A 24,914-nucleotide genomic window follows, 5' to 3' on the forward strand; every position below is an offset into this window, starting at 1 on the left:
ATTATTATAAAATTGCATTAAAACAGAAAATGAAATAATACTCTCAAATATTGAACTAATTTCAAAATTGGCCGGAAAAGCGACACACTGGCGGGTGAGTTTACTCGAGAAATAAATGAAACGTGAGAGAGCATCGGTAATCATCTTGAAAATGTGTTATGATGCGGCGCGCATTAACAGTTCCATAGGATAAATCATTTAGCTCCCATTTCGTTTGGTAAAGCGCCGAGCGTTAAGATAAAGAGAGCATTGTGTTCGAATAATTTGATAAAACTTCGCGTCGGCGCCTCGCGATTGGCGACTGAGCCGAGGAATGTTAACGTTAATTATAAATCCCGGCGGTGTAACGATAACGAGGAGAGAGAAAGAGAGAGGGAGAGAGAGACAGGAAGCGGTAAACGCGAAGTGAGAGAGGGAGCGCGAGAGGTAGCGAGAGGAAAAAAAGGCAAAAGTCCGTGGGAATAGTTCCAAATGGGAGCCATTAATTTTACTCATCCGCCTCGCGGCAACTCGGCGCGTAATAACGAACGTGAAACGATATGAGAAAAGTTGAGATACCTGTCCGCCCATGCCAGCCCTTCCTCATCCGCGCCGGTCGACTCGCCGCAAACCCCATCCCTCGAGTGGTTAATACAAAATCGCGTTTACGGAGTAAGTTATTTTTTTATCGCAAACCGCTGCACAACCACGGCCGCAAATTTATGATATTCTAAGTGCCCATTCCCTCCCTCCTCTTGCTAATGCTCATCGTTTCTCTCGACAAAGACAAACTTATTTGGTTTATGTAATTGCTTATCGTTTATCAAGAGGTATCTCATTAATATTTTAATGTCACTGAGAAATGTAAAAATGTATTTATCTTAAAATTTTTGGAATCTTTTTAATGGCGTGATCCTTGTCGTTTGCCCAATCCTGCTGAATTTCGCCAAGAGAAAACTCGTCTTGCAGCTTCAGCTTTGACTGTTAACGCGAAGAGGCAAAAATAATCTACAAAAACATTACTATCAAAGTAGTTGGCGTTAGACTATAGTACTGACATTAAAAGGCGGAAAATTTACAAAGGATTTGGTCACAAACAGAATTTCGTCACGATTAACGCAATATTCGAGATTCGAAGTCATGAACGTGAGTGCTAGCTTTCGAGATGCTCGTGCCACTTACTCCCGGCCAGTCAATTTGTGTAATGAAGCAGCGAAACCGCACTCGCCGACGACCAATTACTACGCGAAAAGGCCGCAGGGCTATACTTAGCTCTTGCCCAAAACCGCAATGTACCACCTCCGCGTAGCGAGGAGTCGTGGCGTGTCGTCGACAACGTAATTGCATCACTCGAGGATGCGAGAATCGAACGAGACTAACCGATGTTCCGTAGTCGAGGACGTCGTTATAGTAGCGAAACGTCGCCGGGGGTGCTACCGGACAAAGGTAAAGGGATGGACTTTTCCTCGATCTGAAAGGGAACTTTTCAAGTCCTTCAGACGGAGACGTCGAGTGCCTGCCGGACACGTGGCACATTCACGTTTGTCGCGAATAGTGCACGTTGCTATCGGGAATTGTTGAAATCTCTTCAAGTCTAAGTCAAAGCAGGTATTAACGCAGTGTTAATATCGACGCCTAGCTTCATATTTGCTGTATGAAGTTCTGTGCACTGCACACTGCACAGAATTACTGCAATTTAACACGTCGTTTTCTAGAAATATAAAAGAAAGATATTTTCATAACTTTTCTGTGAACTTCATATAACAAATATGAAATTATAGAAGAATAGGTGTCGATTAAACGCTCTAGGTATTCTCTTAATCAATACTCTTGATTATCAATACAATTATAATTAACGTGCGTACCTAATCATGATTACATACAATCAAGCTATTCTGTCTACGAGTCATTGTCTTCGAGAGTATAAATTTACAGCGTTGCAACGCCACAGTTCGTTTATGATAAAACAGAGGCGACGATTTGACGATGCGGAAGTGTTTGCGCGTCAGGGGAGGTGGTGGATTTCGAATGCGAGTATTGTGCGTTTTATCAATGGGTTCCGGGATACATTGTTCCTGGGATGAGTGACATCGCGTTGCACGGAAAAGCTGTTGATGGAAAATTGTATGCACGTAGCGTGCGTGTGTCCTTACCCGCGAAGTCCGCGGCGCCAATGGAAACGCGGGAAATACACTTTTATTGATTCTAACGAAATTGAACTCCGCGGAAGCGTTTGGCATTAAGCCGCGCGACCGAGCTGTATTATGCAAACGATTTGAGATAAGAACGCGGCAAGTCGAGATAAACAGAGAAATTGGCGCGGTCCTAATTAAGCCGGAATTGAATGGGATCTTCCCCCGTCCCTTGGCAGTTGATAGAGTTAGCGGAACAGCAATAGCGTAGGTCTTTGTGTACGGCGTTGATGTAATTCTTCGAGAATGGTAAAGATGCGTTCTCCCCGGGCAGGATATTTTTCCATGAAGCTTTTTAGCTAAGTCGCAGACGCCCGGTAACAGCCACCCTTTTGTTCGGGTCGAATGCCTTTTGGCTATGGCCGAGCGACAAGAAGTTGTCGACGACAGGCTGCTGCTTGCTATTGACAATATCTGACAGAGTTATTTTAAACTTTGTCTCCCCCACAGTTAATATAAAACTAATTAGAAGCCTGCGAGTAACGCGGCTGGAATTAATTGCGCGTCGTGAAAAATCCTTTGGAGCACTTCGATGGACTCTGCTGCTACACTTGCACCATCACTAGCAGAAGGATCGATCGTTACGTCTACGTGGTTCTACTTACGATAATCATCAATAATTCACGCGCTTGTCCCGCGTGACTTTAAAATGAACGACCACGTTTGGTTTCGATTCGCGAATCTCAAGCAACTTTCGCATTCGGCCACTTTAATACGGAGCGCATCAGGTACGTAATAATTTTTGGCCGACGTCAGACCGCCGTGAATAACAAACACGGCTAATGAGAAGGCGAGATTAGAGCTATCTCTATCGATCGCCACGCATTGTCGTCGTGCAAATTCCGAATTCAGCTCAGAGAGGTGCCAAGCGGTTTCGTATTCACACCACGGCGTTTCCGCGAGTGTGGGAAGTGGTAGGACAGTTCGAGATGGCGAACGTTGAAAAAGGGTGGGACAGACGGCGACGGCGAGAGGATGGATAGTTAGATGGAGGCGTCGGAGCCTCTCCGACAAACACGATGTTTGCGTCGCAAATACTTCCGCGTACATGCAGACTCTTTGAGTCGGCTGCAGTTAATGCAGAACGATCGGTGCGCGAAATTCGAATTCAAAGTTGAGATATACGCTGGCGCGGTTCTTATTCGATTTGCATCGGAATGCAAGCGCGCGAAATATCTCACGATTTCTCTCCGGCTTGAATCGTAAGCCGATATCGTGTGAGAATCTAAAATATCTAGAGAAAGTACACATGAGATTCTACTCGATTTTTTCAGATAGGTTATGCAAAGCAATTGTGTATAGTTTGTTAAAATATATTGCATTTAAATTCGAATCATTAAATAATCATTATTCTTGTATTTTATACATGTTTGTTGATTCTTTAAGTTTCGTAATTTTTTACATTTCTCACCTAATCAATTTAGTATATAATTTACTTTTAGTATTACAGTTTAATTTACACACTCTCTAAAGAATCATTAATTTTATAATAGTTGTGTATAATCGATTTATTGAACTCGACTAACCACCTTTATGAAAGATTTAATCCTCTTTGGACATTTGGGATTCGAGCAATTTCGCATTTTTGCACGTATCTTGCACCTTGAGACGGTAACGACCTTTATCAATTCAACTTTCTGTGCTGCCTGATGCATGGATTGAGCGTTTCGTTTGACGACTCAAAGTAAAAACCGTCGTCGTGGATGAGAGTGAGCGAGCTATCGTGCACGTGCGACGTAAATGGTCTGTAAAATAATATCGCGCCTGCACTCGTATCGGTTACGATCCCTCATCGTGCTCTCTCTTCTCTTCTCTTCCACCTCCTCTTATGTACCCGTGAATAAAACGCGGCCAGGCCCCGTAAACGCGCGAGAATGCCGAAACAGTCGAAAAGGGGTTGACGAGTGTTTCCCCAGCGAACGAGAGCCGACAATGTCTGCTCCGCTGGCACCGCCGTCCCTACTTTCCATTCTTCCCTTGTTGTTCCATTCCCCGGAAGATCAGCGGCGGGCTTATTGCCTCATGAATATGTATAGAAGAGATCGCTCTCAGGGCTGTACCGCTGCGGCGATGCCCGGTCGTTAGACGCGCCAACGACGGACACGGACTCGGGGAGGATCGGCCTGGGAGGGATGGGAATGACCGCGAATGAGGCATCGAGAAATTAACGAGTCACCGGTCGGTTGAAAATTATACGCGGGGATAAACAGAGGAGGACACAAGTGGAAGTGCAAGCGAAAGGCTCGCGCTTCGGAACAAGCGGATCGTGGAAATGACTGAAGAAGACGCGTGGTGATGGGCAAAGCTAACTATAGGCTTGTATGATCTCTCGTTTGCTCCCCCTTTTTTTTGGCCGCGGACTGATCAGCCGAAGAGGTATTTTGATAATGACGGGAATACATGGGTGCGCAGTCGTCGAGATATTTAGCGTAAATTGTGGCATGTGTGGCTATTACGATCGTAGTCGCTTGTATGTATTCTTGTGCGAGACATGATGCTTCTATTATCGGAAGTTTTTAATTGCTCCGTGAAAAAGAACATTGTACGTTTTTATCTCATATATTTGGTTGCAATAATATTTGTAAAATTTATCGCAGGCATATTTTTGTGGATGTCTGCATATTACAACAACAAATAAGAAACTAAATTCAGCGTTGAATTATTATGGAATCAAAATATCAAAAAGCAACTACGTACTCCTTGCGTATTTCGTCGCTCGCGCTCTAGCTCTTTTCATTAGAATATCGAGAAAAGAGCGTTTCTTCTGTGGCATCTCATAAAATGTCTCCAATACAGAATGTACTCAACAACGAGCGTTGGGACGCTCGCGGCAATCATTAAACGTCTGGAAGATACTTTACAGGAAACTGAAATGAAATGAAGCACCGACACCCCATTCATCGGTGCTTCAGTCGATAGGAAGGGCTTTGATATGATTTCAATAGTTATTCTTTTTCGCGTCGGCAGGAGACGCAGCAATTTGTAGCGCTCCTTTTTGGGACACTTCTTTCCGTTTTCTTATCAGTATTATTAATATCATTAGCGAAACGTTGATTTTCGCTTCGTAAGCGCTTCATTTATCTTTCTGATGTTTGATAAACGAGATTGATGAACTGGAGATACGAAATCGGACCGGCCACTTCACGTTTATACATTAGTTCGATATAGTCTGGGAAAGAACGTCGATACCGTCCGTTTATTGCTTCGGAAACGAAGTTGAATGCCGCCCCTCGCTCTATGCTCTCAGCTATTCTTCGATAGTTCCTTTAAACTTCCGAATAAGCTTCCAAATAACTTCCCTCAGATGAACTCCGGTAAAGATGAGCTCTTTGTAAAGCTGTCACAGGAATCTCCGTTCTCGTCAAGTGGAGTCAGGAATACTCTTGGAAATCAAGAATCGATCGTCATCGCAGACATCTTTTTCGCATGGTCCGCACGTCTTGACCTGCTGTATTTTTACCGATGCTCTTCGTAAAATAGCACATCCACTGCTGCAGTTTGGAAAACACGTGCTGAATAATTCTTGGGTTTGGCTTATAGTACAAGTGTCGCCATGATCGTGTCAACTCTGACTGCGTGTATTATTTATTAAATTTAGGATACCTTTTTTCCTTAGGGAAATTTTAAAAAATTTCAATTTTTTGAAATTTGAGAACAATTAGCCGTGCTTCGAACTTGCAACTCGAAAATTGAAGCGAATAGTAAAATCAATTAAAATCAGTAGTAAATCAGTAATAAAAGCAGTTAAAAAATAAGTGTTAGACGTTGATTCAGTACAATTACTACTAGAGCAATTAAATTAATATGATTAATGAATAAAACGTTTGAGAAATATATGTTTATCTATTTTTATCGCTATGAGATGCAATCTGAAATGGATTTCAACAATGCTTTCACTTGTGTTGTACACATTCTGCGACTACAATGTAAAGAAACACGCGATGCTGCGGCAATACAAAGCGATGCGTGTAATCACGGCGTCGTTGAGAAATGGCTGGGTAGCGAGAACATCTGGCTTCTTTGAAGCAGAAAACGGGCAGATCTTTCCTCATTTTTCTCATTCGTGTTCGGGACGATGCGCGCTTCTCAGTTAGCGTTTTCTTGCCGCGAACATCGTAGACTTTTGAGTTTATTTTCGCGCGGGATAAATATGGATCCCCAGGAGAAATAGAGAAATAATTAAGCGAGCGAGCGCAAGAAATGTGAGTCGCGCGGAGGCAACTTTGCAGCGACTTTCCTGAATTTCGTCTGCACTTGTGTCCTATATACATATTACGCAAACAGTTTTCCAAGCAGGACCGGTAATGGAGAACTTCACGATGGACTTGCTCTTAAGTTCCCCGGGTTTTTGCCGGATAAAGTCGCACTTCGTTTGCGTCTTATCGTGCCGGCAGCAACTACTTCAAGTACGAGATGAAGTGGGTCGACGAGTCGGGGTTTTCTAAATTTTCTACCGCGTTCCTTCTCAACCCTATTTGTCATCCTGAGATTTTAAGAGCCCTCAATCGCACCGTCATAGTTTTCGAGTTATCGGAAGCTGGTGGGCGCCCGCACGCGCGCGGCCAGCTGATTTTGCATTTTCCGCACGCGGAGCTACTCGGATGACCCGTTTGGAATTTTCAAAATGGTCTGGCAGCCGGGTTGTTTGCATTTCGTTTGCACCTGGCGAGAAAGAAAGTTTCGGAAATTCTCGGCGGACGCCCGCTCCCAGATCTGAAGTTTTTTCGATAACTCGAAAATTATGGGTACCCAATGGTCGTTTCTTCACATCTGGCCGACGGAAACGACGTGTAAAGCCGATTTCTGTAGAATCGAAGATTCTGGACAGAAGTTGACCTCCTTATGCGTTTCCACAGGAGCTAAAATCGGCGGGAACATAATGCATAATATGAGTATGTGCGTGTGTACATAAATAATAAAATAATTTCTCAACTTTCTAAATATTCTAAGTTCTCTTCCTAACAAGCTAATTTATTTCATAAGAAATATCTTCTTTATGTGTCAATCGATTCAAGAAAAGAGATTATACATTTAGTTAAAAATGCTCGCTTTCGTAACAGATTTGTCTTAAGACTTTTATATATTAAAGAAACAAGTTTCAATTTGCCGAAATGAATTCTTTTCCCACATTTAATGTGTGCAATTCACGATCTTATATATTTTAAGAGAAAAAAATACATGCTTTATGGCAATACAGATTGGTATACGTAATCACAATCCGTTGAAAAATAGCTAAGCGACTGAAGCATATGGCGTTCCGAATCGAAGAACACGGTTTTCCTCCACCTTTCTTTTTGATTTCCTCGTCAGCTGGCGCAGAGTATAATAATATTTTTTGGTTCGAAAGTCGTTACTTCTTAAGTTGTGTGCCCGAACATTTCTGATATCTCGAGAAATACGTTCGCCCTTCATCCACTTCAAGGCGCTTCGCACAGAAGGCACAACACGCGAGAGACGGAATATAATCTCTGATGTATGAACGTTTACATCTTAACAAATTAAATTGAAAATTAAATATTTGCTTTTCAGATATATGCAAAATAATAAATAAAAAATTGACACAAATGTGCATTCAATATTTTTTAGCTATTATTAACAGTAACCTTTTATTAAATATTTTCTTAAGCAAGGTTTTTTGTATTTTTTAAATTGAATTGAAGGAATTATTTTCTGAATAAAAAATTCTACTAAAACAAAATTTAGGAATTAATCAAAATAAAAGTCTTTAAGTAAAAACCGTTATTTTCGGATGATTCTCTTAATTAAACATTTACCGTAGATGTTCGCCAAATAAAAACCAACGACCAGTTTGACAAAACTTCATGACCAACAGGAAACGCAGCTTTCGACACGTATATACAACTGTGTATACCGAGTTTTTGTGTTGTATCTCGTCGTGCCATGTTGCGCGAGTTCGACATAGCCGAGACATCATAGTCGCGTCTGTATTTCGTTGCGTAATTTGCTGCCTATGAAAAAAACATGGATTCATGGCAGTAAGTACAGAACGATGCGCGTAATCACGGCAACGTTGAGAAATGGTGGAACAGCAGTAGCATCTGGTGATCCGGGCCCGGTCGGGGGGAGTAGCTTCCTTCGGTTTTCTTGTTGATTTCCTCGTTGTCCCACGTGAACAAGAATAATGCTCTCGGCCCGGTACCGGACCCGGTACCAGATGCCGGCGCATGAAGATCGATACACGCCGTTGTTATTGCGTCCGGAAACGGGTATCGTTTATCCGCGAAGGAGGAGGTAACTTGGGGGAGGAGGAAGTATGTCTGCCATCCAGGATCTCGAGATTCAAAATTATCGACGTAACGTTATCCAAGATAGCGGACGTTACCTCCAAGTAGAAAGGATAACGAAATAAATTTGCTGTCGTGCACCGTAATACGGCGAAATTCCGATGATTGGTCGTTTCACAATCGTTAGCTCTCTGCACGCGATCGTCGATGGTTGCGTGTCAGGATTTCGTAGGGCGTGTAGCAAACTGATTATTGATCAGCTTATTATTTGGTTCATCCACATTTTTGGCCTTATCCAAAATCATTGCTGGCACAGCTTCATTGACGATGTTCTACACGTAGGAAATGAAGTTAAAAGCTTCAGGAATGTCTCAAATTATTCTCCCACATTGAACATATGTTTCTCGTTGAAGCAATCTGCAACGTTTCGAGGTACAAACTTTCTGATGGTCATAACTTGAGATATTCGTGTTGTATATTTTGACAATAAGATCCTGCCCTCGCGGAACGGGATGAGTCTCTGAAAGTCGTCCACCGGGATCTTGGGGATTTCGAAATATCCTGATATTCCGCCCGATGTCCCCGCGGAAGAGATTGGTTCAGGAAACGGCACGCAGGAGCCGATGTGATTGTACGTGGATACGCCGGGGATTGCGGCAGGTCACGTCGCGCTTCACTTAAAACAAGTAAAGGCCGCGGCAGAACCGTAGGACAGAACCAGTGGGTAAACGGATAAACCTAAGCCGAAGGATCTCCGTCTTCCTCCATGATGCGTCTGGCCTATACGTGCTCAACGTTCGGGACACGCTTGCGACGAAAAATGCTTGCCGTATCCCGCGAAATATTCTCCGTTAGAGTTGTGATACGGATACGAAAGCTTTTAATATAGCGGCTCGCCGTTTGTGGATCGTAAGCGAGTTAATGGACCGTATGCGTCCGCTTTTAAAACGTATTTTAAACCTTCTTTATCTTTTCGATAACAACCAAGATATGTTCATTACTGTTTTAATATACTGAAAAGAAAGAGAGAGAGAGAGAGAGAGAGAGAACACGCGCAATAACAATAGTGTATAAAGTTTTATTAGAAAAATTATAGATATTGACGCACATACATCAGGTTTTTATTATTGTAATAATATATTACCTACATTATTTGTGTGTAAACATTTGAGATACATAAATTTATTACATTGTTATTAGTGATATAATTGAGTACACATGTGAGTATTTTAAGCCGCAGCGCGTGGCTTATAACGTCACAACGATCATGCAGTTCCCCCGGCATAGCATACAAATGTATTAACGCCCCACTTGAGCGAATAAGTTAAATGACCAGAGCGATTAGATATTCTCACATCTATATATAGTATGCATGATTCTTGCTGAGTCGTTGATATAACCAGTTCGACCGACTGCGCGTTTAATAAAAGTGCTTGCGACGTACAATTCGCGCAGTGCATTCCTCGTAATAAGTTAGTATTAGACCGCCGACGGTCGCGGATAGAGAACACGTGTAAGTAGCTAGTATGTAGCAAGTAGTATGTAGTTAGTAGCATGTATTATAAGTATACACGAGCGTTGTTATAATCGAAATGCCATTTCCATGTTCTCCCAGCTGGATTGAACGTCATTGTGATCGCGTAGGCGCTCATGATTACGTTCTTCTTCTTCTCTTTTTTGTTACGTGCACGAAATTATTTTTGGCTCGGTACTTATTAGTGGAATGTCAACCGTCGAGCTACGTCGTACTTGCAGACAGGCAATTATGGATCGCTGGATTGGTAGAACCGCAGTCGTTACCGGCGCTGCATCCGGCATCGGCGAAGCAATTACGCGTGCTCTTCTGCGAAAGGGAGTGAACGTGGTCGCTCTGGATATGCAGAAAGAAAAATTGGCGAGTCTCACCGAACTCGTCGCAAAGAAACAGGAAGATTTTTTGGGTGTATTGCGTCCTATTCATTGTGACATAAGTGTCAAGAAGGATATTGATGCAGCATTTCAGCAGATCGATGCATATGGCGGTGTGGACATTATGGTCAACAATGCCGGTGTCGTGAGTTATTGTCGTGTAATTGGTATGTCGCCTTTGTACTTATACCAAGTGTCATAAGAATTAGATTTCTTTCAAACATTTTAACATTAAACATTCAAATATAATAAATGTTTTATTAAAAATATCACGTTTAAAAATTTCATCTTTAATGCAAGCTTCTGATTTTTTTCTGACATATTGAACTAATTTGATGCGTGGTATAAATTTCATCTTAATTTCATTGATGTGTGATATACATTTCATCTTAATGATATACAAATACCATCATGGATTAGTGAAACAAATGGCTGTTTAAATTAATGTTTATTAATTTACTGTATGTTCATATACCTACACAAAATTGCTGTAGTACATATTAAAAATCCCCATTTTCTAGAATAAAAAAATTTGATAGAGGCATTAATAAAGAATCTTGTAAAGAATATTCTATCTACCTATATATTTTTGAATATTTGGAGAATTCGAAACTCTCATTTGAAGATATAATTTCGATCACGAAAAATGTCATTAAAATAATTAAAAAATGCAGCAGTTTTTTTATATGTTGAGGATGTTATTACTGAAAAGGAGAAGCTCTTATACCGTTCTTTTATACCGCGTACATTTCGCGGATGGAAACTTCCACTGATAATATTACAGTGAAGGGCTTCGGTCACCCCCGTTGGCGCATTTTAAAAAATTCCATAAATTACGTTTGCAGACAGCAACAGGGAGGAATTTGAGAGGCTGTTAAATATTAATGTCCTCGCAGTCGCCGTGTGCACCAACAAGGCAGTGTGCTCGATGCGCGACCGAAATGTCGAAGGGCACATTTTCAATATCAACAGGTATCGTTGCTCATGATTATGTTCATTAACTAACATAAGATGTTTAGCAATACTGATAGATCCGCGCACTCTCTTTTAAAAGTAAATAATTTACTTTTGCAGCAAGAGTTTCTAGATTCTTTACAATAAAGCAGAAACGCGGAAAATCGTTTTGATTTACTGTGGCTTTTGTTTGCTGTATAATTTATATGGCACATAATAACGTAGACAATTTTGATATGCAGTATTACGGGTCATCAAATGCTGCCGAATCCTCTTTCAGAAGCCGAAGGTTTAAATGGTTTTAATATATATCCCGCTTCCAAGCAGGCAAGTGTCTGTCTGACTAATATAATAAGAAAAGAAATAACGACAGTCAAGGCTCCTATTCGAGTTACAGTAAGTGGCGATCATTTATATTTACCTTCTGCATTTTGATATTGTATTCATTGTATAAATAAAACCTATTTTGCTTAAGAGTGTAATTTATTATATGAAAACATGCAAACGTGCACATTATCACGTTTCAATAGAAATAAGTAAGTATTGACGATAAATATTAACGACCAGATATAAAAATTGAGTCACCTCGATATAAAATTATCGTTCAAAAATTTATTGCACAACATTACATTATACGTCGGAACTATAAACATGAATTAGGTACGTGACAAATATGTTACACACAGTAAAATACTGATACATGAAATTAGACGTAATCAGTGATTGTCACTTGTAGATATGCCATGCACGGTAGCTGTGATTTACAGATGTCCACCACGCTATCATAAATTTTGTAATGTTATCTTTGTATAAAATACTGCTGGATACAATAGATAATAAAATACATAAATACATAAAAGCATACGTACACAATACAATATATGAAATATATCGCGTACATTCTTACACGTTATCAATGCAGATGATTCTAATGTGATTCTTCTTTACAGAGTATTAGTCCTGGTTTTGTAAATACTGATATAGCTAAAAAGTGGAAAGAAATGCAAGAGGTGCTCGACAAAATGCCATCTCTTGAGCCGGATGACATAGCGGATGCGCTTATTTACGCTCTCGGAACACGACCTGAAGTCCAGGTTCGAATGATCATTTAATGTAGATCTTTTTTCAATGAGCACAGGAAAATCATTTTGCATTTTCTTAATTTTATGCATTTGCCTAATTTTAGATAACGGAGTTGACTGTGCAGCGCACCGGCGAATGAAGAGCTTGTTTCAAATGAAGAGCTTGAATGTAAACTGACGAACATTTTCAATAGAAGGCGCCCGTTTTGGCGGATATCAACGACTTTACAAGAAATTCATGCCAACAATAGAGGAAGAAACTCGGTCGCAACCTAAGCTTTCATGTTGCATTATATCATACGAATGTAAAATTTTTTATGCCCCTTTTGCATATATTCTCGTGCTCGTGATACGCTCCGTTTAACATAGTTTTACTGGAACTATTTCTTTTAATATATATATACACGTATATTTCAATAAATGACAGCGCGGTTAAACAATTCGCAATAAAAATGAGCAAACTAGTAAGATTCGAGATAGATTTACGCGTGTCCATTTTTATTTCATCAGGACACGCAAAAGCCGGAGACGTTTCGCGTATGACGCAAAAGCGCATATCCGAAATTTATGGCCAATATGTTGCTGTCAGGAGGTAACGTCCTGCTGATGGGGATGTCGCCGCGCTTATCCCGCGCGATGTCTCGCCCTTGCGTGTGTCTCTTCGGAAAGACACGCCGGAAATTCATCGCGCGACAAATTCTGCATATCGCGACGTCGTTATCGATACATTGCATCCAAACAAAACGCTTCATTTCGAGGAGACGGTTGCTCGTAAGCGTGGTATATCCTACTTGACGCGTGACAAATACAGTATTGTCATTACATTATTTAGCATTTATGCGAATGATCGAAGCGCGTATTTCCTCAATGTGTTGCACATATCGTGCCGTGCGTGCGCGCGTATGCGCGCGTGTACGCTTCTAAACGCAAACTTCCGTCGACGATAGCGACTCGCATTGTGTCGATCTCGTTGACTGTCAAACAGGCAGAGATATTCGGGAGTGCAAGTGGTAGTTAAGGTGTCAAACAAGTTCCGTCGCGCTTCGAACAGGCGAGGGAAGCAGGACGCGGGACGCGTCGTGTTATCGGTGTGCGCGACGAGAATTGATTCTGCCGGCTCATGGCGTCGGATGCACCCCGTCTGAAAATCTAAGTGCACAGCTTCGAATTCCAGTCCCGCGATTAAATCTCGCTACTCGCTGCGCTGCGATGAAAGTACCAGATCGGATTTACCGCACATCGCGAGGGTTGCGCAAGATACTGTACGGGATCGCGTTCTTGCTTTTCTCACGATGGTGCAATAAGATATATTACGTTGATGAAATTAGATTCATTACGGTGGTGAGTAGAATACATTCCGAGAGGCTGCGTAGTATAATCCAACATGTTGTAGGATGGTTGAGTAAGACACGGTTTTGGGATATAAAGATACTGTATTTCATACAGTGTGAATCGTAGCTCGGTCGAAGAGAGACTAACTAATACGCTCGGTTTCTTTATAAAAACGACGGAATTACAATCCGTCGCCAATTCGGCGACTCGTCTGATATTCGAACAAAGCTATGCCGCGCTGGCCGGTATCGTTTGTTATTATATCGGCGGCGTTCGAATTCTTTTTATCGCTTACATCAAACGCCACGGCGTCTTAAACTCTCACAATGTTGAAATTGTTTTAATATCGCATTCTCTATGAATTTTCACGTAGTCACACATTCATAAGCGGCATTTGATATTTCATGTTTATAAGAGCTTGAACATTATTTGATCGATAAAGATAGATGGAGACTGATAAGATCGTTATTTTGTCACATTAACTAATGAAACTCTTGTTTTCAAGACGCCAGAAAATAAGTTGCAGACTGTGTTTGAATAATGATGGTTGCGCGCTTTTATCTTGCTTACTATGATGCAATTAATAACGCAACCATGCAAAGAATCCGTTATATTCTTCGCTTTTACGTGCTCTTAGCTGTGCTACATTAGGGAAAGACGGGAGTAAGGAACGAGACGTAAAGCGGGAGGACGACGCGGAGGTACGGGGCGGCGATGATCGATAAAGACGTACTCGTCCTTCGTAGTGCCGTCTGTACGGGGGAACGGGGGATGGTCGGAATTTAGGAATTTATATTAAAATATGTAAATCTATCGGCGTGCGCGGTATATTTGAAAACAGATAAATTATGTCGGCCGTGCATCGCGTCCCCGCAGTAAAATATCGGCGTCGCGACGGGGGTGTGGAAGGGGAGGCCTCGACGCTGACGGCGGATGCGGAGTACCTCGCATAACGGCACATTCTGTCGACCAGCAGCAATGCGATTTATGACGATCATTGTGTAACGATCATAAATTACCTTGTTATTTACGCGGGACGCCCGCGCGGCCGGCGGACGGCGACCGCGCCATTGTGCCTGCGTGCTTTTTACGTCTTCCTCAAATAGTAACACCTGATGCTTCCAAATTCTGCCGTTTGGCCAGTCTACATTCCGCAACAGATTATGTTTAGGTTAAATGCATCAGGCACTTATTCGCAAACCAGCGACATTGTAAATTACTAACTGATTTTAATTAGCATGAAGTTTCAAGAAATTATCTTCACGATGAGCAGTTCAGCCAAATGATAAATCGAAATAGGGATTAGAGATATTTTTTATATTCATAGTATCGTGTGAAATGTATGGGCTATTATATTGCTTCCGAAACTTGGATCAATGTCGCACATACCTGAATTTACAAGAGCCGCCAGATATCGGTAAGCAAATGTCCCGATTTAACTTCCTTAAATGCGTTCGTAACTGTCTCTGATGGGGAACACTCTCTCTTCCCGTCTAACTCGTACGCTAACAGTTGTTTGACCGTGTTTCTCCAGTTCTCGCATCTGAATAAATCTCGGAGTATATTTCAAGTATATTGTATGTGTAGCTTTCAGCAATTGATGATTGCATACCAGCGACTCTTTGAGAGTGTTTCTCACTTTCTGCTTCTACTCATTCATTATAATTTTAAAATGAAGAAAAAATAATTAAAGAAGATTGATCTGATAAAATAATTTCAAAAACTGAATTGAATTTGACTTGAATTGACCTCTGCATTTTCGAAAGAAGGAGACACATTTCCTTGGACACGTTTTCTTCAAGCGTGAGCTTAAAGTCTCTTGCGATCTAGGAAACGATTGTAACGATGCGTCGACAATTTCACACTTTCTTCTTATGTCACTGAAGCGAGCACGCAAAGAGAAGAGCGAAACAGGAAATGCGCGGCTGGATGGGATGGCGACAACGAGGAGTCAGTCGGATTGCGGAGAGTTCGCGAGGCTGGTTCGGGGTGCCTGGATAGGTTCGTTAGCGAAACACTGGCAGTGCAAACATACCCGCTTAAACCGGGCTACGTACGTGCGCCAATGTAGTGTCAGATTTGAAGTGGTTCGCGGTGACGGCGTGCACGTGACACGTCGAGATGAACACGCGCGCAGAGTCGCGCGCGCGTCTTCGCCGACGACGAGCAGGACGATCGTTTGGTATTGGCTCGCACGGCATCGTACCGCTACACGTTGGGTTGAATATCGAACGAGCTTGTCTGTTGACTTATTAAAAGCTGGCTGGAAATTGGAGCAAAGGTGGAAAATTCTATTTCCGGCCGGGATTTCGGCCGATTTCCGCGTTCATCGCGGTGGCACGGTGGTGACCTCAATTATTCCACCGCGGATGAAAGCCATTTTCCCGGGGCAACTGTATCACGTGGTTTCGAATACGTCCACGTGGAAGTGGACAGAAGCAGGTGACAGTGATGAAATTTTCAGGTGTGTGTGTGCAGATGTTACTAATTTTGAAAGAATTTTCGAAAGCCTTTATATTTACCTGTAAGTGACTTGTGCACGCTTCACTTTCTGCTTTCAATGGTTTAAGGAAGAATAAGGTATACCTGTAGTTTACATAAATGTCAGTAGTCGTAATTGTGGTAATTATTCTAGAGACGAATCTATGTATCTTCCCAGCTATTTTCCATCGAATATCAGAAGATGCATTTCACGCAACGGCGCGTAACACATGCAGCAGCTAGAACGTCGCAGCTGCAGGTGGCCATAGCATGTATTCTGCTCGCCGACCAGTTTGGGTAATACAGTTTAAACCGTGCGCGTTATCTCGTCGCTTTACCATCCCCCGGAATCTTCGCGCGACCCTGTGGGCCGTCGCCCCCTTTCCTTACCACCGCCACCACCGCCGCCATTGCCGTCTACCCCTTCTCGCTTAATCCGCAGTTGCGAAACTGCGAAGCGGAGAAGTTGCGGAATAGTTCCCACCCTTGCATGGCGAGTATGAATTTAATCGTGTCGGCGCTTCGGGCCCGCGCGATGCACGCCGAATTCGACGCGATTTGCGCGTAATGCCGCGCGCGATGCCGAAGCAAGAACCCGACGGGGCTGTTAGTATAATGCGAATAATAAGTCGGCAAGAGGAACAGGCGGGAAGGGGAAGTTGTAACTGCCGCGGTTGGACTTTGATTTTCCGCCTGGTGCCACAGGGGCTGTGCTACCTCCAGAGAATGGATATTATGAGCACGGGGCTTTCCTGTCATGCGCGCGAGAATCTTCCGCTATAAAGCCGGTCGCTCCGTCCGCCCGCATCATCCCGGCGACATTTACGAGGGAAAAAGATGCGCGTAATGTTATCAACGCATTCCCGACATGGCCGCACGTAGTTTAATCCACCGCGACGCTGATCCCCGACGGTGAGTCCCCGTCTTCGCCGGTTGACGGTTGTGAGTAATATCGGACGAAGCTGAGAAACGAGAACTCCGAAGGATCATTTGAATAATGTCGTTAAGTTTACCTCGCTCGGAAGATACAGAAACAAGAAAGATCGCAGATTTACCTTGGCCGGAGAGAACGTGCGCTCGCCCTCCCACGGTTTTGGTCTGTTAAGAAAATACTGTCTCGAGCGGAAACACGGGGTTACTTCGCCAATCTGGCGAAACATTAAATCGAGAGGATTCGCTTCGCGAGGGACGTGTTGTTTTTAGTTAAAACATCGAATGTATAATGAATATTTGTACCGTTAAATACGCGTTGCTGTACTCCAGCCAGGATGGTGAAGCAACTTAGATAAAAAATTCGTTGCGCGCGAAATTATATTTTACATAATTACTGCAAAGAGAAGATAATTTTTGACATAGCCGACACCATCACGGATTAAAAAGAGAAGAGAGAATTCGCGCTAAGCGCATATTTGCAAGCATGGGATTTTGCAATTTAATCCGATTATGTTAATATTCGAGTGTTGAAAGAATATATTAATTTTACTTAATTAAAGAAAAATATAATCTTCGAGTATAATTAATTGATTTGTTTCAAGTGTTGCGATAAATGTAAGTAAATAAAAAGTTATCAATTTTGTTATACGTATTTTTAGTATCAATGTGTAATCTTCAATGGGTATGTAATATACGTTTTTTTCAAATAATAGGTCGAATTTTAATAGAAGATCGAAAGTCTCCGAAGATCATCGGTGAATTCACGAGATGCATGAGAGATTTTTTATCGCTTTTATTACGTGTCATTTTTTATCGAGATGGTTTCTTTTTACCCGTCGGCACTTTCGAACGACTTACGATGTTCTCACCCCAACGCGTTTTCTCACGTTACCCTCAATTTACAGCCGGTTCGGAATTCTTGTCACCTAGCATGACTTTGGCATTAGTCCACACTTCGATTGGCGCGCCAGTTCGGCAACGGCGATTCCCGATATTATTATTTATTTTCACCGTGCTGCGGATAGTTCTTTTTTAAACTTTTGCATACAGCCATTTGTAATCCTGTGGCATATTGTTTTGCAACATGATTATTACATTATCTCGTATAATCTATTTGGATGTCGTGTTTTTATGTATATTTAGATTAAAATTAAACAAGATTTTACTTTAAACTTTTTACTTAGTCATTCTATTTGTTAAATTTTTATTTAATGTTTATTAAAAGTATGTTTCTCGGAAAAATTAATATTATATTTTTTAAATGTGTTTATTCTTCTAATACATTTAGAATTAATTTATGCAAATTTGCATAAATCTATAATTACATATTTATTTAAGCATTAAGAAGATAAAATGTTATTCTTCAAGTTATTTCACGTGTGGATTGCTTTTTGTTTGAATTTGAGATATCGGAAATAAAAAGATTACAAATGAATTGATAAAAGTACTTAAATTTTTGCCGAGAAAAATATTATTTATAAATTTAATAGCTTGACAGATTTTACCAAACATTTTATGTAAATACCATATCCGCGCGTGGTTTATACTGTTATACAACTGTTCGCAGATGCGCACGTGTGTAACAGCTCAATATAAATGTACGGCAACGAAAATCCTCGAATAAACAACGCAATCGGTCTGTAAAGCAGAAAACGGCCATTAATAATGATACGCTACGCCAATTACTCTGCGTTTACGTATGTGCTGCGGAAAGCTTCGCTGCTTAAGCGAACAGCCGCACACGTGCCGTTTTCAAAGTTTTGAATAAACCAATGACATTAAACATTAGGTAGCGTCAAATCTATTGAGCGCTTCGCATTGTGGTAATCGGTATTATCCCATTTCATTCGAAAATAATATAGATTGCGATTGATTAGAATGTATGAGAGGTTTATGCATATCATTTCTCTCTCTCTCTCTCTCTCTCTCTCTCTCTCTCTCTCTCTCTTTCACTTACAATAATGCAGATAATACGAATCAGTTTGATTTTGTGGGCGAATGACCGATTAAAATGCTCAACGCAAACGCGTATGGTGTAAATCTGATACGATAATCTCTGAATCGCGAATTGTCTGAGAACTCTTTAAATAATACACGCGAAATACTTGACTGTGAAAATATATTCTTTAACAGGAATCAGGAAAGAATAATTATTTCGAAATAGTTGTCAACTTTTTTTTAAATTACACATTGCATATAGGAAGTGATACGTTATCACAACAACACTTTGCTTGTTTATGCTTTCGCGCGAAGCAAAATTGCTAGCTTTTCAAAAATTGTGTGCTTCAGGCTATGAAAAGTCATTATTCATCTCTATACACAACTGAGTCCTGCAAAAATTGAAAAAGACTATTGCAAACAATGAAATGTCAGCTTTAACAACCGCTTTAGATTAAAACCTCATATTTTGTTATCAACTGGCGGCAATAAATATTGCGTACGAGCGACGCTTAGCCCGGCATATGTTTATCGCTTTCTACTAATAGATTAACAAACATTCAATTGATTTGGGAATCGCGATCTGAGATCTTTTTCTCCCTTCCTTCGATACGCATCTTTTTCGTCGCTCGCTCGGAAAATTCCTGTCCTTCGCGATTCGTATCGGATTCATCGACGAAGTTTCGCCTTCGTTAACGTCGTTCGCAAGGAGTTTTACAATGTCTCCATGCGCAACGGTTATTTCGTTCGAGAACACATAGAGGAAAGTGCCCTGGAGCACCGTGGGGGTGATTTGACAATCTGGCAGTTCGTATTTCTCTTTTCTTGCCGAAGGCGCAGAACGGAGTTGATAAGAACTGATGTACGACATCAAATATCAGAACTTGCGATTATGTAGGGAAAGGAAAAAGATTGCAGAAATATATTCAACATTATTGCCTGGTTTTTTAAAAATGTTTTATGGGAAATGCATGTATGGATGCACATATGGATATATACGAATAAACTATTCTTCTTTTGATTTTCCTGAACTTTTCATGCAGAAACGTATCACTATCAATTGTGTCCTTCATTGCTATTACTGATTGCTCGGTCCTTCATTCGCATCTGTACAAAAGTAAGAAGAATTCAGACAGTAACCTTAAACTCTACTCCATTAATATACATAAGGAAAGCTATGTGATGATTAGTTGATTCGCGAAATCGCCGTAAATCGTCCCGTACGTAAGAAACGTTATCGTGCAAATAAAGCGTTCTCCAGCAATTGAATAGGAACAAAGCGAATGTACAGTTCCACATATATTAACTCTCCCTCGTTGGCAACAATAAGCTACCATTAACGTGTATAGGCGAAGAGGGTTATTACCACCAGGCTATCGTTATTGCCGCAAACGACTCCCCGTGATTCTCTCTCTCCTCTTTCCGACGAGCGCTTACTTCATATTCAGCCGTTCGCGTAGGTGGACGACACCGAGATGACATATCGTTAACGACACCGTACGAGCTACGTCTTCTCCATAGGGTGCGCTTAACTCCGGCGTTCTGCATCGTCGGAATCGTTGTTACGACGACGAGCGTCCGCGCGAGCGGCATAACGACGCCGGTCGTGATTTAAACGATATATCAAGCCCCCGGTTGCGCGGCGCGCGTGTGTCGAGGCATTATCGTCGTCATTATGGCCATTATCGCGGAACGATAGCATCCATCCCGCTCCTTCCCACGTTTTCACGTGTTCAGCCGCCATCAGGGCCTGAATCGGCCGCGAAAATCGAGTTACGCCGAGCGCTTTATTAGCGCATCGCGACATAAATGCCGTCTAGACAAACTCGTCCGTTGGATCCGTCGAACGACGGAGAGAAATCTCTTTTTTTTCATTTGTCGGAGAACCGACGAACTAGCTCTTTGATTTCAGTAAGTGGAAAACGTCGGAATTTGACGCTGATCTCCGGCTGGTAATTAAAGCGTAGCACTAATTACGATTTGATATGCAGAATTATGTATTTGTATTTTTCGCAATTCACAATAGCAAGTGGATAGCATCGATTTGATTAAAATTGGGGTTTGATTGTCCGCGAGATCCGCCGGTTCCATACAGGCACTCGCAGAGTACGCGCAAGTGCCAGCGTCTGCGCGCGAGAGAACGAGAATAACGCTCGGCGAAGCTGTCGCGCGGTTTGCCTGCTGACTCTGCCGCGCGCCTTATCCGCACGGCAATCCAAACTTTGCTAAGTCAATAGCGGCGACCCTCCACGGATGAGAGGCTTCTGCGTCGTGCTCTTCGATTAGTTTCGTTCCGAAGTCCCGCTACCACCGCTGCGGGAACTTACGAGTCGTCACGACCGGGCGGTTTGTCTTTCTTCGACTTCGCCGCGACGGCTTCTCTTCCTTTTACTTCGCCCTTTTATATACGTCTCCCCCTGGTCGGCGCGCCCCATTCACGAAAGAAATAAAAAGATCGCGCGTTCGTCCGCGGTGGTTAAAAACGTCGTAATGGTGGAAAGTACTCTGCTGCGACGTATCGACATTGTTATTGGATTTTGTGGCGGATCGTGATGCGTTTCCTGCTCGCAAAGTCCGCGGAACTTCTCTGCGCTCGCTTGTACTTCGAAGATATGTGTCAGCTTATTGTAAGATATTCAAACGTGAGACAGATCAGATGCAGAAATGTCTTGCATACTTGACGCAACATCTCGCTTTGAAAACTGCGTTAGCATTTTCTTAGCAAGAATACTTTGATATAATCCTTCTGCCAAATTTTCCCTAAAACTTCTATTGGAGCAATGTTGCAGTTAAGTCGATTGAAGCATTGGAATTCTCATCTATTTGCATACTTAGTTTGTCAACTTCCTTTAATTTCCAATGTTACACAGTTCTACAATCTCATTTAGATTTTCGCGGAAGATGAACTGAGGAGACAATTTCCTTGGAAAGGAAATTCATTAAACAATTTATAGTTTGAAGCTAACCTTACGAGACAATTTATCTAAAATAAATATAAATATACCTTAAACGTAAATTTATCATGGTATAGTTGCGGATATTTAACGCCGCGTTTCTAGTTTATTCAAGTTGTTAAAGTCTCCGTAATCTCCAGATTTACGAGTCGATGAGAGTAATAATGATGTATAATAAAATTCTTTTCGTTACAAACATTTCCAATTATCCAACGGATCGTAAATCATGTACATATTATTCCACAAAAACAAAACTACTCATTCAGTCATTATGAGCGTTCACAAAAAATATTGTAACAGTATGATGACGTGTGTAAAAATGTATGTATGAAGTAATTAAAAAGATTTTCATGCACCGTGGAAGCTTTACGAAATCATTCATTTCTGATTTATGAAACCATCATAACTCTATGATAATTTAAATTGCAACTTAAAATAAATCGACTTGAAAAATACATATAATTACGAAATGGAGAACATCAAGCGAAGCCGAAGTATGTAATACCAACACTTTGCTGATCAGAGACGCGAACGTGCAATAATCGCCGATGAATCGTTTAGACGATTCAGCACCATTCTTCAAAGGTTTTAGCCGAGGAGTTAAAGTTTGTTCTCCCTGACCGGCCACTACACGCTCGATGATTAAAGACGTGACGTGACTGAGGCAACGAAATGCACACGGCGGAACAAAAGGAAATACGTGGCCTGTATAGAAGAAGACGCAAGTTTCTTAAGCGCGGAATACCGAATGTCTTTCGGGATTTCTTGTGCACGGCAGATAAAGGAGGAAAGTCGATGCAACGAAGTTTAGTCGTGTAAGGGGTTTGTGGACCGAACTCCTTCACACCGCTGATTGCAGTTCGCGTCACAAAGACCCGTGACGGGAGATAAATGCTGTTGCCTGTCTCTTTACAGGTCCCTACTCATTAACGGCGACGATAAGTTTAACGACTCCGCCTCGGTGTTTCTTCAGCAGAGTCTTCAAGAGCTGCACACGCAATTTCAAACGACGGTCGGAGCTTTCACAACAAGATCGTTGCCCGGACGAGCTCCGCAAAAGAGGCTCGCGCGACGGAATGTTTGATAATCACTTGTGTCAGATATATTCATGTGGATGTCTTCTGAAAAATTTATTCGTTTGACAATCGCGCGGAAGAAAAGATGTTAAGAAATAATACGTATGCTCCACTGTTATTGTATACTTGAATTGATAGAATTATATCTCATTTTGATAATTGTAATATTTTTATTTTAGTATTATGTTACGGATTGTACCATGCAGTGACAAGTTTTGTTGCATCACGTTATATTTTCTATTAAATTCCAATTATTTTTCCATTCATTAAACGCATGTAAATGCATTTAATATAATGTGTGTTATTTTCGCATGTGGTCTTAGTATTATTTGTCATGTTAATGACTTTATCTTTTAAAGCCTCATTATTTATTTATCCCGCTGTGTTGATTGTATCCGCTTGTCGATGACACTAGCCAGTAATCGTTAGGCCGTTTTCAGCGGAAGAAAATTGAACTTTAATCCATTAGCGGGTATGTTAAATCGTTTTCGTTGGGATTCTGTTATCTACTCGTGCCATCCGGGTTTAATTGCATATAATTAAGCCGCGTTTTATCCCCCTTTGCGCGTCGAACGTGTTTATACGTTTGTAACGATGCTTAATCTCATTATGATGTCAAAAGTGGCGCGAATTTTACCTTCGCAAAACGACAGTCGGCCTGCAGTCAATGCGACAATTGGAAAGCGCTCAATGATTTAACCGGTAATTCGTTCGCGCTTCAAAGGCTATGATATCTGTTATTCTATTGTACCGAGGAAAGTTGCGCTCGATAGTTCGCATGTACAAGCGATGGGCTCCTGTTAAATTATTCTCTCTGCAAATTGGTAAATCCATAGAATAGTACTCAATATTTATTTTTGTCGATTGCACACATTCTACCTATAATTACAGTTTATTAGTCCGTCAATGAGGCTCAATGAAGTTCAATAATTTTAAACCATGGTATGACGTGCGTACGTCATCTAAACATTTACGCTTTATTAAAACTACAATATGATAAATTACGGATAAAGAAAAATTGTTAGAAAATCCTTTTCTAAATTAAAATCGTTAGGAATCATATACAAACATAAATTAGGTATTTTTTTCATTTTCGCGGAGTTTACTGTATACAGTACAAATTGAGCGATTTCCAGATTACATGGAAGAGAAACGTGAAGCAAAGCGATAAAAGCACCGTCTCTTTCTCTATACACCTTTGCTTGTATTCGGACACAGCAATAAGAAAACTTTTGCGGACGGTGCGGCGCGTACGTCAGGGGAACAAAAGCTATGCATAGATTTACATCGCGGACGGCGCGCTTCGATTCACCCCGTGGCAAGGAGCTTTATGGTCGTCCCGGTACTCCCGGAGGCTCAACCGCACCGATTTGTCGGAACTATACGTCGGGAAACCATCGAGTCTTCGGGGACAGACGAATTATTATTCGGGAACATTGATCGTTCCGACGGTCGTGTTGCTTGCCCGGTCAATCTTCCAAGATCGAGAAGAGCTTTCTGTCGTATGCAAAAGAGAAACGCCGCGTAGACGCAGGATAAGGATAAAATAGGAAAGTCATCTACCATGAGTTGCGCGTTGCTGTCGCTGCATAAGAAGGAAATACGCGGATACAGCGGAGGAAAGATAGAGAAAGTGCATAAATATACTTAGCAGAATTAAAGTGTAGAAAAAAGTTTGTAAAAGAGTAAAATTAAAATAAGGTACGTATAATTTATAAAGATTATCTTCATTTTAGGCACGTAATTTGAAGACATTCTACGTATATTTAAAAAGTATTTCTTGACGTGGTATACATGTTTGCATTTGCGTTTGTATTATATATTACATATCTATTGTTAT

At 41.5% G+C, this 24,914-nt stretch overlaps 2 protein-coding genes and 1 long non-coding RNA gene across 5 annotated transcripts in view; 2 read left to right on the forward strand and 1 right to left on the reverse strand.

Annotated features, from left to right (window-relative positions):
* Positions 1-9,781: 9,781 nt before the first annotated feature.
* On the forward strand, positions 9,782-12,824 carry LOC105288130 (farnesol dehydrogenase). 2 transcript variants are annotated; one of them, XM_011354151.3, is made up of 6 exons: positions 9,782-9,929; positions 10,172-10,491; positions 11,170-11,296; positions 11,521-11,674; positions 12,229-12,372; positions 12,465-12,824. In XM_011354151.3, exons 2-6 carry the CDS (start codon positions 10,182-10,184, stop codon positions 12,498-12,500), a joined length of 771 nt encoding a protein of 256 aa, XP_011352453.1. In that variant the 5' UTR covers positions 9,782-9,929; positions 10,172-10,181; the 3' UTR covers positions 12,501-12,824. The 2 variants fall into 2 exon arrangements, with proteins under 2 accessions (XP_011352453.1, XP_019890055.1); XM_020034496.2 differs by lacking the exon at positions 9,782-9,929 and having other exon boundaries at positions 9,962-10,491.
* On the reverse strand, positions 12,691-15,174 carry LOC113561648. The gene is made up of 2 exons (XR_003406335.1): positions 15,082-15,174; positions 12,691-14,836 (listed from the first exon to the last, which is right to left on the reverse strand). It is a non-coding gene; the product is annotated as an uncharacterized LOC113561648 (long non-coding RNA).
* Positions 15,175-15,547: 373 nt separating this feature from the next.
* LOC105288127 overlaps positions 15,548-24,914 on the forward strand; it is a 56,993-nt gene continuing 47,626 nt past the window's right edge. The window contains exons 1-2 of one of the 2 annotated variants that reach the window (XM_020034497.2): positions 15,548-16,156; positions 16,328-17,813. In XM_020034497.2, the coding sequence (XP_019890056.1) occupies positions 15,567-16,156; positions 16,328-16,400 (663 nt within the window). In that variant the 5' untranslated portion in view covers positions 15,548-15,566 and the 3' untranslated portion in view covers positions 16,401-17,813. Of the gene's footprint in view, positions 16,157-16,327; positions 17,814-24,914 lie in introns of those variants that run through there. The other variant, XM_011354146.3, reaches the window with a different exon arrangement.

Source organism: Ooceraea biroi, chromosome 1 (assembly GCF_003672135.1).
Source record: "Ooceraea biroi isolate clonal line C1 chromosome 1, Obir_v5.4, whole genome shotgun sequence".
In the NCBI taxonomy this organism is placed as follows: domain Eukaryota; kingdom Metazoa; phylum Arthropoda; class Insecta; order Hymenoptera; family Formicidae; genus Ooceraea; species Ooceraea biroi.

Excerpts from the sequence above, each read along its gene's own strand:
- LOC105288130 (XM_020034496.2), top strand. The coding sequence starts at position 10,140 with ATGTCAACCGTCGAGCTACGTCGTACTTGCAGACAGGCAATTATGGAT. Across the intron at positions 11,297-11,520 it reads CACATTTTCAATATCAACAG|TATTACGGGTCATCAAATGC; the intron begins GTATCGTTGCTC and ends TTTGATATGCAG. Across the intron at positions 12,373-12,464 it reads GAACACGACCTGAAGTCCAG|ATAACGGAGTTGACTGTGCA; the intron begins GTTCGAATGATC and ends GCCTAATTTTAG.